Here is a 13403-nt window from a genome sequence, read left to right as displayed (position 1 = left end):
CACCACGGGTGTTTGCCTAACTTGTCGCTTTGGCACTCGCTCAGCCATGTGTCCCACAGCCATCTGTCAGCATCTGTTTAATCTCACATCAGCACATGTCTCTCTCACCTTCTCTCCTCTGTCTTACCTCCTGCCTGCCTCTTCCGTCTGCTTGTCTTTCACCCCCTGACCTATGCCTATGGGTGCCTCTATAGGGCTGTATTGTATGTGGTGTGTTGTCTCCAAGTCTGCCCTTATCACTGAAACCCACCTGGCCTAGATTTCTGGTCTTCTGCTTCAGCTGCAACATGGCGTAACACAACAAAACACACGTTCTCATGTGTGCGCCCAGACTGCTGCACAAATTCACACAGAGGGGAAAGATGGGAACAACTTGAGGAGGATGTGGAAAAGTTTGGATATATTTTGAATAAGTCTCCACGAGCGCAATCTATAGGTGCATAGTCTGTAAACAGGATTTTTGTGTCGTGGCATGTGTGTGTGTGCCTTCACTTATCTGTATGAGAGCGCATATGTTGGTGTGAGGGTGTTTTTCAATCACAGATAGCTCCAAGTTATCACTCACTAATCCTCTAATGAACTGGCACAGTTTAGATAAAACTGCCTCCATCAGACTCCTCAGTGGAAGAGAAAGCACAAGGCCCAGTCCTCCTGTCAACCTTCTCCTTCCACCAGCCCTTCTCCAGTCCCTGCAGACTTTCGCTCCTTCCTCCTCTGCTGATCTCCCCATTTCTTTTGACCTCTCATCTACTTTTTCCACTTCTTCCTCAACCCTCCCCTTCCCTATAGGTGAGACACATTGATTTACTCCTTTTCCTTCCAGAAGTGACACCTTCTTTCCTAGTTCCTTCTCTCCTTGTCCGTTTTCCTTTCTTTTTCTTTAATTTCCCCCTTCGATATCGACCCGTTTCCTCCTTTTTCTGCGTGTGCAATTTCTATTTCTTCTTTTATCACTACTACACCTCCTTCCCAACCAATTCCTCCATTTCTTAATTTATTTTTCCGTATTCCCATTCCAACCTTGATCCCTCCTTTCGGCATTTACAACCAGCTGATTCCCTCTTTCTTCCTTGATCCCTCATTCCTACATACCTCTATCAATCCCCCGATTAACTCAACATAATGAAAACCGCATCGTCTTCTCTCGCTGTCACACATGCAGACCATCCTCCATCTTTCTCTCCTTCATCCCTCCATCCATCCGCTGGCGTCCTTCATTTATTTTTTGGCTCTACAGAGAAACATCGAACTGGTGTGGAGCGACTGGAGACATTTGTTTCACCAGAGGCAAAAAAAAAAACAAAACAAGCCAAACGCAAGCCAAACATGACAACACTAACTCAAATGCCATACTGAGCAGCTCAAACAGGCCCACAGTCCTTTTGGTAATACATACTCCGCTGTTTTCTGCTCCGCTCAATTAATCTGGCTCAGTCAAGACTGCGCTGAACTGTCATCATAACACTAATAAAGAAAAAGCTTTGAGCTGTTTGCATTAAGTGGCCCGCTTGTTTCAAACTGTCAGTTTGCCTGCAGCTCTGGCTCGGCGCAACTTTTGTCCCTCTCTTTCCACTCGTTTATTCCTCTGTGGTCGGGGCACAAATCCCCTCATCATCTCAAAGAAAACACTAAAGGCAGCATGGCCTTGTAAAGCCTCATTAGGCTTAATAACCTTTAGTGAGCACAGAGCAGACACTGTATGCGTGTGCATGAATCTCTTATATGCAGGTATACATTTGTGTGGGACCTGTGCATGTGCGTGCACGCATGTATGTGTGTGTGTGTGTGTGACAGTTTGTGCAGAGTGTGTGTCCTCTGAGAGCAGGGCTAGCTCTGAGCCACAATGCGTCTTATTCAGCAGGGTCCCTGGATTAAAATGTAATTTCATTCAAAGTCGCAAATTGGGTTTTTTACTGTACTAATCTTCATTTTACTAAGCAGAATGAGGTATGTCATTAAAAAAAAAGAAAAGAAGTGACTTAATGAAAGAATGCGGGATGGATAGATTGCAGAGGAGAAAGCAGTTCGCCACCAGATCAATAAAGGTTATTCTGCATCATAAACAGCTGAAAGCTCATGAATAATACATCACAATGCTATATGATGACGGTGATTATCTTTTAGGGATAGCTGTAATGACATCAAGAGTTGCAGCTCAGGCGTTCGGCTAATGCCTTTATTCTAAGGGACTGAAAGTTCAGCGGCAAGACTATGGCAGATTCAGATCAAACCAGCAGCGCGGCAAAGAAACAACAGCAACTAAACAAGTGCAAGGGATTGGAAGGGTCAGGAAAAATGTGCTTTATTACTTGTGCATACAAGGCAGGTAGGAACTAGACTCTAAGACGAAGGAGTGAAATGCTCTTTTGTATTATATGGAATATAAAGTGGAAATAAAGGAGGCAAGTGAACTACAGAGAGAAAAAAATATATACATTCTCTTCAAATTGGCCTCTGTGAAATAGAGTCCCGTACGTTGCGCTTTATGGTAGAATTTCAGGGTATATTTCAACAGTATTAAATATTACCGGGAGTAAAATGAGCTGCAGGAACACAGTTTCCACTGTGAAAAATGACAAATAATGAATTCACACCATACCAGCCCTCTCACCTAATCACATTCAGGAATCAGCAAAACCATTTCCTTCAGCAGTCCCTGCTAATACATTTCTGAAATAGAAATCATGATCCACAAAATAATTTCTGTCATATTATCAACAAATCTAGAATTGTTTGGTGAGGCTGCGCTTTAAAAAAAGAATAATAAGAGGACAGCTACATTAAAAATGCATAGATTTTCTTTTTTATCCCCCCCCAATTACGTCTGTCGGCAAATTGCATCAACAAATTATGTTATTTTATAATGACGATGTTACTATTACCAGCACAGCCTAACATACCAGTCGGATACAATTTCTAAAACCCCATCTCATCATTTTGGGGGTTGATTAAGGTAAATTTTGTTGCTTTTTCCAGAGGTTTTTCTTTCTACTTCAACATCAAATATCCTCATTTTGCCTTCTGATTCCATAAAAAGCCACTGATGAACAAATAACCTGCCCAAATGCTCGTAATGGCCCTAATGGGAATTAGAGGCCCATTTGCTTTTCACTCCCCTTCTTTCTCCCTCTCTCCCCCTTCCTCCTCTCCTCCCATCCTGCCTGCCATAGATGGACGAGTGAGATTTACAGTCAGGGGTCACACAGTGGTTCTAATTAGCTTAAGTAGGTTGGGAGGAATAAGCACTTCCTCGGTGAGACGCATCACCGAGTCCCAAAGCTCCGTCTGACTAAGCAAGGAGAGGAGAACGCAGACGGCCAAACCGACCCCTGCCTCCGTCTGTCCCTTTGTGTCCTTTCTCGTCCCTCATCTCTTCACTACAATTTTTCTCCCCACTCTTGTGAAGATTCCGACGACATCCTGCGACAATTCATGGGAGAAATTTACATAATGATGACAACCCTTCAGCAGCTGTTTGCACTGTAGGTTTTTTTTTTTTGGGTGTACTGAATGATAGTTAGGGAAAAATATCTATCATCACAACCTCCAAGAAATGTCATGCTGCACGACGCCCCCGACGTGGTCGTGCCAAGAGCGTTCCTTTGTTTCTGTCTTCAGATGAAACGCGGAAAGTGACAAAATTAGCTGACAGGAAAGAAAAATAACACCGTGCCACGTACTCGTTAATTCTTGAAAGACTTTTTGTGTTTGTTCTCCCGTGCACACATTCTCTGACCTTGTGGACGGAGCCTGCGAAGGCACTCAACAAGTCATCTTTTATGGTTGGGTGGCATTTTAGAAAATTTGTGGAAAATATACTTGACACTTGGCAGGAGGCACCACAAGTCTCTATCTCTTGCTTTCTGTGTGCCTATCCACCTCTCTCTGATGTCCAGGGAAGGGATCTGTTCACCATGAAAAACATGGGCTCAATTCCCAGTGCCCTGCAGGAAAAAAAGTCTATAGAATTTCAAAAAACTCGGGGGGGACGATGACTCCAAAGACAAACAAAAAACCCCTCCTCGTTTGGATCAATCTGTGACAGATCCGGCAAATTTCTTGGCCCGAGCCACTTGTTTTGTCTCTGCCTCTCTCCAGCCCTCGTTCCTCTTCCTCTGAGGAGCGCTCCTCCCTCCCAATGCCAAAATGTAAATAGAATTTTTAATTAGAATTATAGATTCTGCTTCTCGTGTTTTGATATCAGCAGTGAAACCAAGTGTACCGTTTGCCGGTTTGCACAAGGCTAACAAATTTGCCCCCCTGTTGACCTAACCCACTCGTCACTGCCCTCACTGTGCGTGTTTAAGAACCTGTCCCACCTCCTACCAGCCTCCTTTTATTGTTCACATTTCTCCCTTTTTCTATGAAGATGCACCCTGGGGTGTTATAGAAAAAGAAAGCACGCCACAATCCCTCACCGGTCATTCCACTGAAATTCATCCTGCTTCAGGGCCGCAACCGGTGGTGTCTACTTTTATGGCCATTAAAGCAAGTGTGTGCTTTTTGTGGTAAAGTGATCAATATTTCAGTGTCTAATCTGTCTGGGAATTGTGAAAAATGATCATCACAAGTTCCCAGAGTCGAAGGCGGTGTCTCAGTCTGCCCCAAACCCTTAGCAGTCCAAAAAATAGACAGAAAATGACCACACAAAAAAAGACAGAAAAGGGAAGAAAGCAAGCAAATCTGAGATTGATAGTCTAATTGTTTCAGCATAATAACCTCGAAGCATCAAAGTGCATGAGCAGAAAGGAGAAATGAGTGATATTCTGTGCAGGATTTGCAGCATTCTTCTTTCCATTTCGTCTTCCTGACAAATTTGTCTCCAACTTTCGTATTTCGGGCCCTTATTTGGCTTCATGAGAAGAATTGTCACTGCTATTCTTCCTCTGCGGCTTACAAAAAAAAAAAAAAAAATGCTACTGTGGCCGAATATCTGGAACACACAAAGAGTAGCCTGACACTAAAAGAAAAACAGAAATCATGAATTTAATATAAGGCTAAACCGCTTTTGTGTAGCATAAACACAAAAGCGAAACAGGCATCCATTTATGCAGAAATTGCTGCTTGAAAATAACGGCTAAAAATACTGGAAAGAAAGCCGAGACACTGAAACACAAAGCAGGAGAGTGATGGTTGTTTCTATTTTGCCCCCTGACTGCTTGGCACACTTCTGTAGAACTGAGAGGCCTCCCACAGCTTCCAAAAAACCCTCTTCTCTCTCTCCCCAGCCCCTCATATCTCCCCTTGCACTCTCCTCTGCTTATCTCTTCGCATTGCCGACGCATTCGTCAAGTGGTTTGACTTCTCACTCATGCAAGCTTTATTGAAATCGAATAAGCAATCCATTGTCGACTAAGAGACGAGACAGGACGAAGATTTCAGACTTAAACTATAGATCCCTCCTCCCCTCCTTTCTATCCTCGCTGTGTCCCTTAATGCTGCCTCTTCAGTTTAGGATGTGTGTGTGTGTGTCAGCCGAACCTGTGTGAAAGTTGAAAGTGCTCTTTATGTGCACGTGCCTGTGTGTGGCGTCTCGGATGCAAGAGTGTGCACGCTCCAAATGTGTGTGTGTGCGAGATGCAGTTGGCTGCTCGGTTGGATAGAGGCGGATATGACTGGAGCTGGATTGACTGACTGGCAAGCAGCTCTACTGCTGCTGGGAATACTAACATGACACACACACACACGTCTATTGGCTACCTAATTTTCACACAGATGGATCGACACACACGTAAACACGGTGCATATGCAATCGCACAAATAACAGGAACAGCAGGAGGAGCACCTCTCCAGCAACATCAGTGCTTTCAGAGAGAGAGGGGGAGAGGGGGAGAGAGAGAGAGAGAGAGAGAGAGAGAGAGAGAGAGAGAGAGAGGTGCCGAAAGCCATCTTCAGACAGAGATGCACACATCCATCCTGGCAAATGCACACACTCGCTCTCCTATAGAGTCTAACGCACACACGCACACACAGAAGACGACAGCTTAAACAGGAAAAAAAAAATCACTTTGTTTGAGGGTTCAGTCCAATACCAAGTCAGAGCTAGCAGATATTACATATGCATGCAAAAGGCCTGCAGGTTCACCAGCGTAGCTCAGCTGAGATCAATCTGAGCATCAGACTTTGCTGGAAGGAGGCATTTAGTGGGAGAAGTTGAAATCCAAATGCCCTTTTAATCCACAATTTAAAAAATTTCAATAATTCTGCTCCCAACACTTTTATTCTAATCGTTCTTTAAATTGGGTTTAAGCATAATTGCTCTCATTATCAATGGTAGAATTACTTTTCCTCTTTTCATTTGCCTTTAGCCAGTCTTAGCACCGGACTGGATGGAAGGGAAAAAAAGAAGGTTTCTGCAGCAGGTTAGACAACAAAATCCTGGCCACATGTTAATGGATCAGTCAAAGGTTCAGTGGTGAGTGTCAGCTCTCTGCTGCAGGTTCAGATGAAAATATGTTTGGCCAGAGGCTGCTGGTGCTTGAGGTGCAAGGTGCAGGAACCATAAAAGGCATGATACAAGCTACTGTTCACCCAAATAACCTTTTTATCACACTGTTTTTTTCGAGATCACTGCTACAGGTGCATGAGGGCAGCAGAGAAAAACGCATATTATCCATCATTACCTTAGTCACAAGGGGCTCTGTGTCCTCCAGGATGGAGATGAAGGGGATCTCCAGGAAAGATGACAGGAACTCCACCTGGATGAGCTCCTCCCGTGAGCGGGGGAAAGCGAGCACGGCTGACACACCCCTGACCACCAGGTCCTGACAGGCGCTACGGGACAACGACTCCGGGTCTCCTCCCGCGGGAGACCGAGCCACCATCTCCAGGCTCAGGTTGTAGGGCAGCAGAGGAGGCGGCTGGGAGGCGGCGGTGGTGGTGGAGGAGTCCGAAGAGCCGCTTTGGTGCCGGAGGCTCGCCAGGGCGCGGTTGAGCGCGTTTTGTATCCGTGCCGGCTGGCGGGTCGGCAAGAGCGCGCCGAGGCGCACGGTGTGTCCTATCCGGGCGAGGATGTGGCAGGGCTGGGGGTGAGGGAAGCAGGGCTCCGGGGAGGTGATGACGGCTAATAGGAGAAGCAGCAGGAGCGTTCTGGCGGAGAGGAGAAGGAGATGAGTTCTCCCCGGGGCGAGGCAGCAGGTCCAGGGTCCAGAGAGAGACACCATGCTGTAGCTCCGACACACAACAGAGGAGGACTGGGCTCTGCTCGGCGGGAGATGGCATAGCTTCCCTCTTTCTCCCAGCTCCGGCGCTTTTTCTCGGACTTGATGGGTTTCTTTTCTTTCTGCCCCCTCCTCGCCACCTTCCACCACCGTTCCTTATTTGTTGACGCGCGCTGTCGACCGTGATTTGTCGGCGTTTTGACGTTTCGCCTCTCACCTCTTCAAAGTTTTCGTGTCAACAGCAAAAGACGCGCTGGTGGAGGAGAGGAGAGATGAGCGCTCGCAGCTTAGAGCGGTCGCCCCGCTTCTGTCAGTCTCTGCTGGAGGAAGGCACACCAGCTGTGAAGTGTGTGTGTGTGTGTGCGTGAGTGTGTCTCAGTATGTGTGTGTGTGTGTGTGTGTGTGTGTGTGTGTGTGTGTGTGTGTGTGTGTGTGTGTGTGTGTGTGTGTGTGTCCATGCGCCTGCCCGCCAATAATCTAACCTCTCACGGAGCTTGCCTCTTGTTGAATTTTAATGAAAATTCGTCGGGTAACGCTTCCTCCTGCCTCCCCGGGTCTAGGAGAGAATTTGCACTTAATGTTTTCATTCTGAACTGAAACTATTGTAAAAGCAATCAAAAAATAAAATAGTCCCATTGTAATTATATCATGAATCTTATTAGAAGATCCAGTATAGAAAATTGCTTCACTGCTTCCAAGCCTGGTTTTATATTCTTGCATATAAACTAAAATAAAAGGGAGATCATTCCAAGTGCATTCAGGAGCATAAGAGGGATTCTGTGCGTTTCATAAAGATTGATTTGAGGTACAAAGAAGCTTTCCTGAAATTGAATTCTTTAATAAATGGAGGTCATTTGTTTTCTGAGGTAACAGGCCACTTTTAAGGCCCCTCTTCCGCAGCTCCGACCACGATGTTCCTGCCAGGTTGGCCAACTCAAAGCTAATAGCTCGCTGAAATCTCAATTTTCCTGTGAGATTTATCCCCACTTCCTTTCTGCCGTCCAAGTCGAACATTATCCGTTGTGTAACCACATCTTTTCAGCACCATGGACAGCGCCAATGCCATAAAAGAGATCTACTGTGCATGCTAATTTGGCTTCATGCAAGGGACAGCACTCAGTCCTAGTTTCATTCATTCCGCATTCACTTCTCTTTTTACCCCCCCCCCCCCAATCTAATTTGCCATCGTCAGAGCAGAACATTAGTAAATCTTTATGTCCACCCAAAGAAATCTGGCTCTCGTGGTCTCCCTCCTTCCCTGCCGATAATGCTTGCTTTGTTTGTCAGACACCACTGACGCCTCAAATGTTCTGTATTTTCCATCTCCACTCCCCTTTCATTCTCGCTCGCTCTCTGCGGCTTTGGCATGGGGGTGAAGCTGCAGGGCTATTTCAGTGTGAGGTCTGACATGAAAAGGTTTCTCGGGCGAAGCTGCAGATACAAGTATCACTGCCTGTCTCCTGCACACACACACACATTTCCGGGATCAACAAGTCATTTCACAGCCTGCTGGCCGGGTGACCTGGTGTGATATCAGTGCGATTTACTGACAAATCTGAGACAGTTGAGGGGGAAGGAGGGAAAAGTGTTTTTCTTACCTTTCCTCCTTCTCCTCATGCTCCACTTGCTCCATGTAGAGATGAGATGAAAACCAACACTGTGGGCTTTGTTCTGCTGCAGAAACCGGCGGCATTAAACTTGCATAGCTCTTCACACACTCTCCCTCAGGTACCTGTTGAAGCTGGGCAAGAAGCGAGAACAAACTAAGCATTTCTGCCGGTTTATGCAGCGGAATGCGATGATTATCGGGTAACATCGAGTTTATGGCAAGGTGACCTATACAGCACATATATATCTGCATGCAACAGGCTGATCTGTAACTAAGACACTGCATTTTATCCACAAAAACACTCAATATCCATCACCAAAAGCAGCCTTATAATCACGTTTGTTGTCATGTTACATTTTTAAATAGGCTTTTATGATGCAAAGAGCTACATCTTTTGTTGTATGTACACTGATCAGCCACAACTTCAAAACCACTGACAGGCAAAGTGTAACTCATCCTGTTAAGATGCAAAAACCTGCCGCGAAGCCTTGAGTCCTGGTGTTCATGTGGGTGTTACTTCGAATTGCACCATTCACTTAAATGTATTTGCCGGCCGAGCCAACCCTCACACAGTGACGGCACTCTCCAAGCCAGATAATGCCCTCTGGCGAACTACAAAAACCGCTCAGGAGAGGCTCAAGGAACAAGAAAAAGAGACCAAAGCACTGATCCAACTTCCAAACTCCTTAAATTGCATCCTGCAAACCGCAGGATCCAAAAGATTTGCTGCCAAAATCCCAGTACTAGAAATCAAAGGACACCAAGAGGTTCTGTGTCCTTCAGGGCAGAGCTGTTTTGGGTGAAGAAGGTGGAGTTTTTGTTGTTGTGGCTATTCCATATAAATATATTCATGGAAAATATGAGGAGTTTAACACCACATGCAACAAAAGTACTGGGAAAAACTTTCTGGCACACCTGCTCTATAGACCCTCATCAGTTTGCTTATCAGCCTTATGTGGATGTAGGAGATGCTATCTTTTCCCTGCAGCAACACCCTCACCTGATTTGTAAAAGCAGCTCTGTGGGAATCATCTTTCTAAATATTTTTCACATTTTCTTTATTTCTTTTTTTTTTCCACCTTCCAATCCTTCCACTGAGCGCGAAGCTGCTCAGGATGGGTGTCGGCACGTCTACTGTCTCCTGGATCACTGGCTATCTGTCGACTAGGCCCCAGCTCAGGTCACCGGGGAGCTCCTCGTCTGATGTGGTGGTTAGCAGCGCAGGGTTGGCACCGCAGGGGACTGCTCTAACTCCACTTCTGCACTTTGTATACGCATCAGATTTCCAGCATAACTCTGAATCCTGCCACCTGCAGAAGCACTACACTGTGAGGATGGGGGTGTAGTGGTGAAACTGATGGGTAACTTGCAGCACGAATCACCTGCTTCTAAATGTAAACAAGAGCAAGCAGATGATGGTTGATCTTAACGGAAAAAGGAGATGAGCAGGCTCCAATTTCTGAGGTCTTTCGACGTATGCAACAGGATGATGGAGATCTGCTGTGGTTAGTGGAAGGAGCCTCATCAGTACCAAAGATGCCAGCAAGCTCAGGTCAGGCTGCATCTGTCATTGGTGAAAGCATGGACATCTTTGAGGAGCAGGAAATCACTAAAAAAAAAAAAGTGCTCTCCGTCTTCCAGAATCCATCCCAACCTCTCTATGAGGTCACACTCAGCTCTGTGGTCATGAAGAGCGTTTTCATTCATTCCCACCTGTCAGCACAACAATGTAAACACAGCTCACCTTTGTGTAACAGACGGACATGCTACTGTTCTACCATCTGCACATACAGACAAATGTATGTATTGCCCATCGCCGGTTTTTGCACACTCGTTCTTACTGTTCTCTTATTTATTACCATTACTGTTTGTGACGTTTATATCCACACATATCTTCATTCATTTTTTACTGTCTTGCTCTGCAGGTCTTCAATGTTGTATGTTATCCTTTACTGTGGTACTGTTTCAATCAATTCCTCTCCTCGCAATTGATCTTCAACCACATATTGCAACACGCTTTAAAAATCAGCTTCACTGCATCTTCTACAACATGGTAGGAAACATAACAGTAAAAAATGAAAATTGCATGAAGTTGGGGAAGTATTTATTTTTTAAAAGTGCCAGAATACGTTTGCTATTGTATCAAAACTGGGTTGCTTCATGCATAACAACACTGCATATACTGAATTTACAGTCCAGCGACTTGTGTTCTTTCACTTAATGAGCTGAGAATTGTTCCCCTTCGCCACAAAAATTTACATACCACTCTAAAAATATTGATAAAAAACTGCTGATCATTCAAAAACAAACACAGGCTTACAGTCTAAAGACATCAGAGCGGCTCAGCTCCACCATAAGAGTGAGAAGAGCTAACCGTGAAATAAATGACATGCATTGCGCAGTATAGGCGCCACTCTAGAGGCCGTGCGACAAACAAACATGTAGAGCAGAAGGAATAACTATTTTTCAGCAGTTGGCATAAGCAGAAGTGAAAAAAGGAAAAGAAAGAAAAAAGGCACAACCAGACGGAATTTTATTTTTGGGCAAGGTGACTGCTTCCACTTGTTGCACGGATATAAAGCCGTGTTCAAGAATAGAATAGTGGTACAATTACATTTCAGCAGCACAATACGTTCCGGGAGGAAGATATTAGGAGTCTCAAGTGTGACTGCAAACCCCATTTGGTGCTGAAAAAAAATGCTGCACAGGGAGAGTGATGACTGGGACATGTCCTTAGCGTGTCCCCAAAGGTTGCATACAGGTGTCCCACACGCACCCTTTGTCTGTATTACTGTTTCCTATTAACAATTTCTCCCCCCCAAGGGTGTATTTGTTTTGATTATGTACATTGTAAGGGATTAATATGGAGAATAGGATTAAGCAGGCATCAGAAACTCAATTAAAAGAGCCCTTCATCTTTGCTAGTGGGGCCGTGTCTCGGTTTCACTGCGTGAGATCCCTCCCTCTGTTCGCTCATCACCTCTTGCCCTCTGTTTGTTCTGGCCCTCCTCCTTCCTGCCCTCCATCATTGCATTTTAAACTCGCACACATCCTCCCTTCATCCTGTATCTGTCTGGCTCCACCCATTTCCTCCTGCCTTCACCTTCATCCTCCTTCCTTCCTCTGATCTTTCGCTACCTTTTCAGATTTTTTCTGTCTCTTTGAGGCAGACAGCAAATTTGCGGGTTGCCCCCAAACATGCAACCCACACCATTAAACCGCATCAATGATTCATTCGTGAAAACCGAAACTTCAATTACACCGGTAAAAGACTGCTGGAGAACATAGTGGCTCAGCTGAGGGGTGAGCCAGCAAACAACTGCCAAGTTGAGTAAGGGTGAGTGCTCTTCTGTGAGGAGGAATAGTTTATGTCTATGCATGTGTGCGTCTCTCATTGTGTGCCTGCACGCCCGGTGTGTATGTGCGCGAGTGTAATCCTGAGTAATCTGGCAGTACAAACGCAGGTAGCGCAGAGGCTATTGAAATGCCAGGGAGCCGTGAGTTAGTATTCCTGGCACACCGCTAAAGGCACTAATATCACCTTTTAGCACAATGCTCGCTAACAAGGAGCGAGACAGAGACACGGGAGGGGAGGTACAGAGGGGAAGAAAGGGAGGAAGAAAGAAAGACAAATAATCAAGTGTGGCAAAGCTGGAAAGGGTTGGGAGCAAGGCGAGGTGCACGAGAACAGAGAGGTGGGAATGTTTAGGGAAGATTTGGAGCTGGCGTGCGTTGTGTCTTTAGAGTCGAAACAAATTAACGACACGAGTTCATTCCTCTCTGTTCCTTTCACCCTCTGCTCTCCCCCCCGATGTACAAAGACAGTGGTCTATGGAGAGAGACTTATCTAGAAGCAACAGCAGCCCCATGCATGCATGTGTGTAGCTGAGTATGTGTGCGCCTCAGTTTTTCAAGTGGGTTCGTGTGGAATGTGCGTGTGTGTGTGTGTGTGTGTGTGTGTGCGTTTGCGACTCTGCATGTGCGCCGTGTATGGTTACATGCATACGTCTGACAGAAAATACACACTGTGAGACCTTTTGGGTGCAAAGATTTCCTCGTTTTATTTTGAAGTTCAAGTAGCACTCAAGCGATCCCAGGTTTCACTTCTGTGGATTTTTAGAGGATGGTACCAATCCTGACATGTTTACATAGATGATATTCCCACACTCCCATGCATTTTGCCATATGCTATTTTAGAGATGTGAATTTATTGTGTCATTTAGTATTGTGAAGGCAGGTGAAAAAATGTGTTCCCTCAGTAACTTTTGGACAAATTGTCATTTGATCATTTGATGATTAGGGCCATTCCAACAAGCTCAACTATTTCTGGTTTGCCAGAAAAAACTGAAGCATAAGATATAGATATTTATAAAGACATCTGTGAAATATTAGCTTCATATATCAGATATTTTCTGAGATACAAAAAAATAAATACATTACAATAAAATTGGGATCTGATCCGCTTCCATTATGTTTTTCTTACATACTCTTTGGAGGATTGTATCTCAAAACCTATTAAAAATAAAAGCCTGAAATGAAATTTTGTTCTCTCATTAAGCACCGATTCAGAATCCGACATTTTGGACAAATAACCTCTGATTACGGGCGAGTTTAAATATGAAAACATTTGAAGC

At 45.1% G+C, this 13403-nt stretch overlaps 1 protein-coding gene across 3 annotated transcripts in view; it reads right to left on the bottom strand.

The window, feature by feature from the left end:
* LOC110972904 (glutamate receptor ionotropic, NMDA 3B-like) overlaps positions 1-13403 on the bottom strand; it is a 126002-nt gene that overhangs the window by 74677 nt on the left and 37922 nt on the right. The window contains exon 1 of one of the 3 annotated variants that reach the window (XM_022223288.2): positions 6624-7554. The exons of 1 other annotated variant lie outside the window; for it this stretch is intronic. In XM_022223288.2, the coding sequence (XP_022078980.1) occupies positions 6624-7163 (540 nt within the window). In that variant the 5' untranslated portion in view covers positions 7164-7554. Of the gene's footprint in view, positions 1-6623; positions 7555-13403 lie in introns of those variants that run through there. One more of the 3 variants, XM_022223282.2, reaches the window with a different exon arrangement.

The sequence above is a fragment of the Acanthochromis polyacanthus genome, chromosome 1, assembly GCF_021347895.1.
Source record: "Acanthochromis polyacanthus isolate Apoly-LR-REF ecotype Palm Island chromosome 1, KAUST_Apoly_ChrSc, whole genome shotgun sequence".
Lineage (NCBI taxonomy): Eukaryota > Metazoa > Chordata > Actinopteri > Pomacentridae > Acanthochromis > Acanthochromis polyacanthus.
Note: the sequence above shows the minus strand (reverse complement) of the source record. Positions and strands in the feature narration are given on the sequence as shown.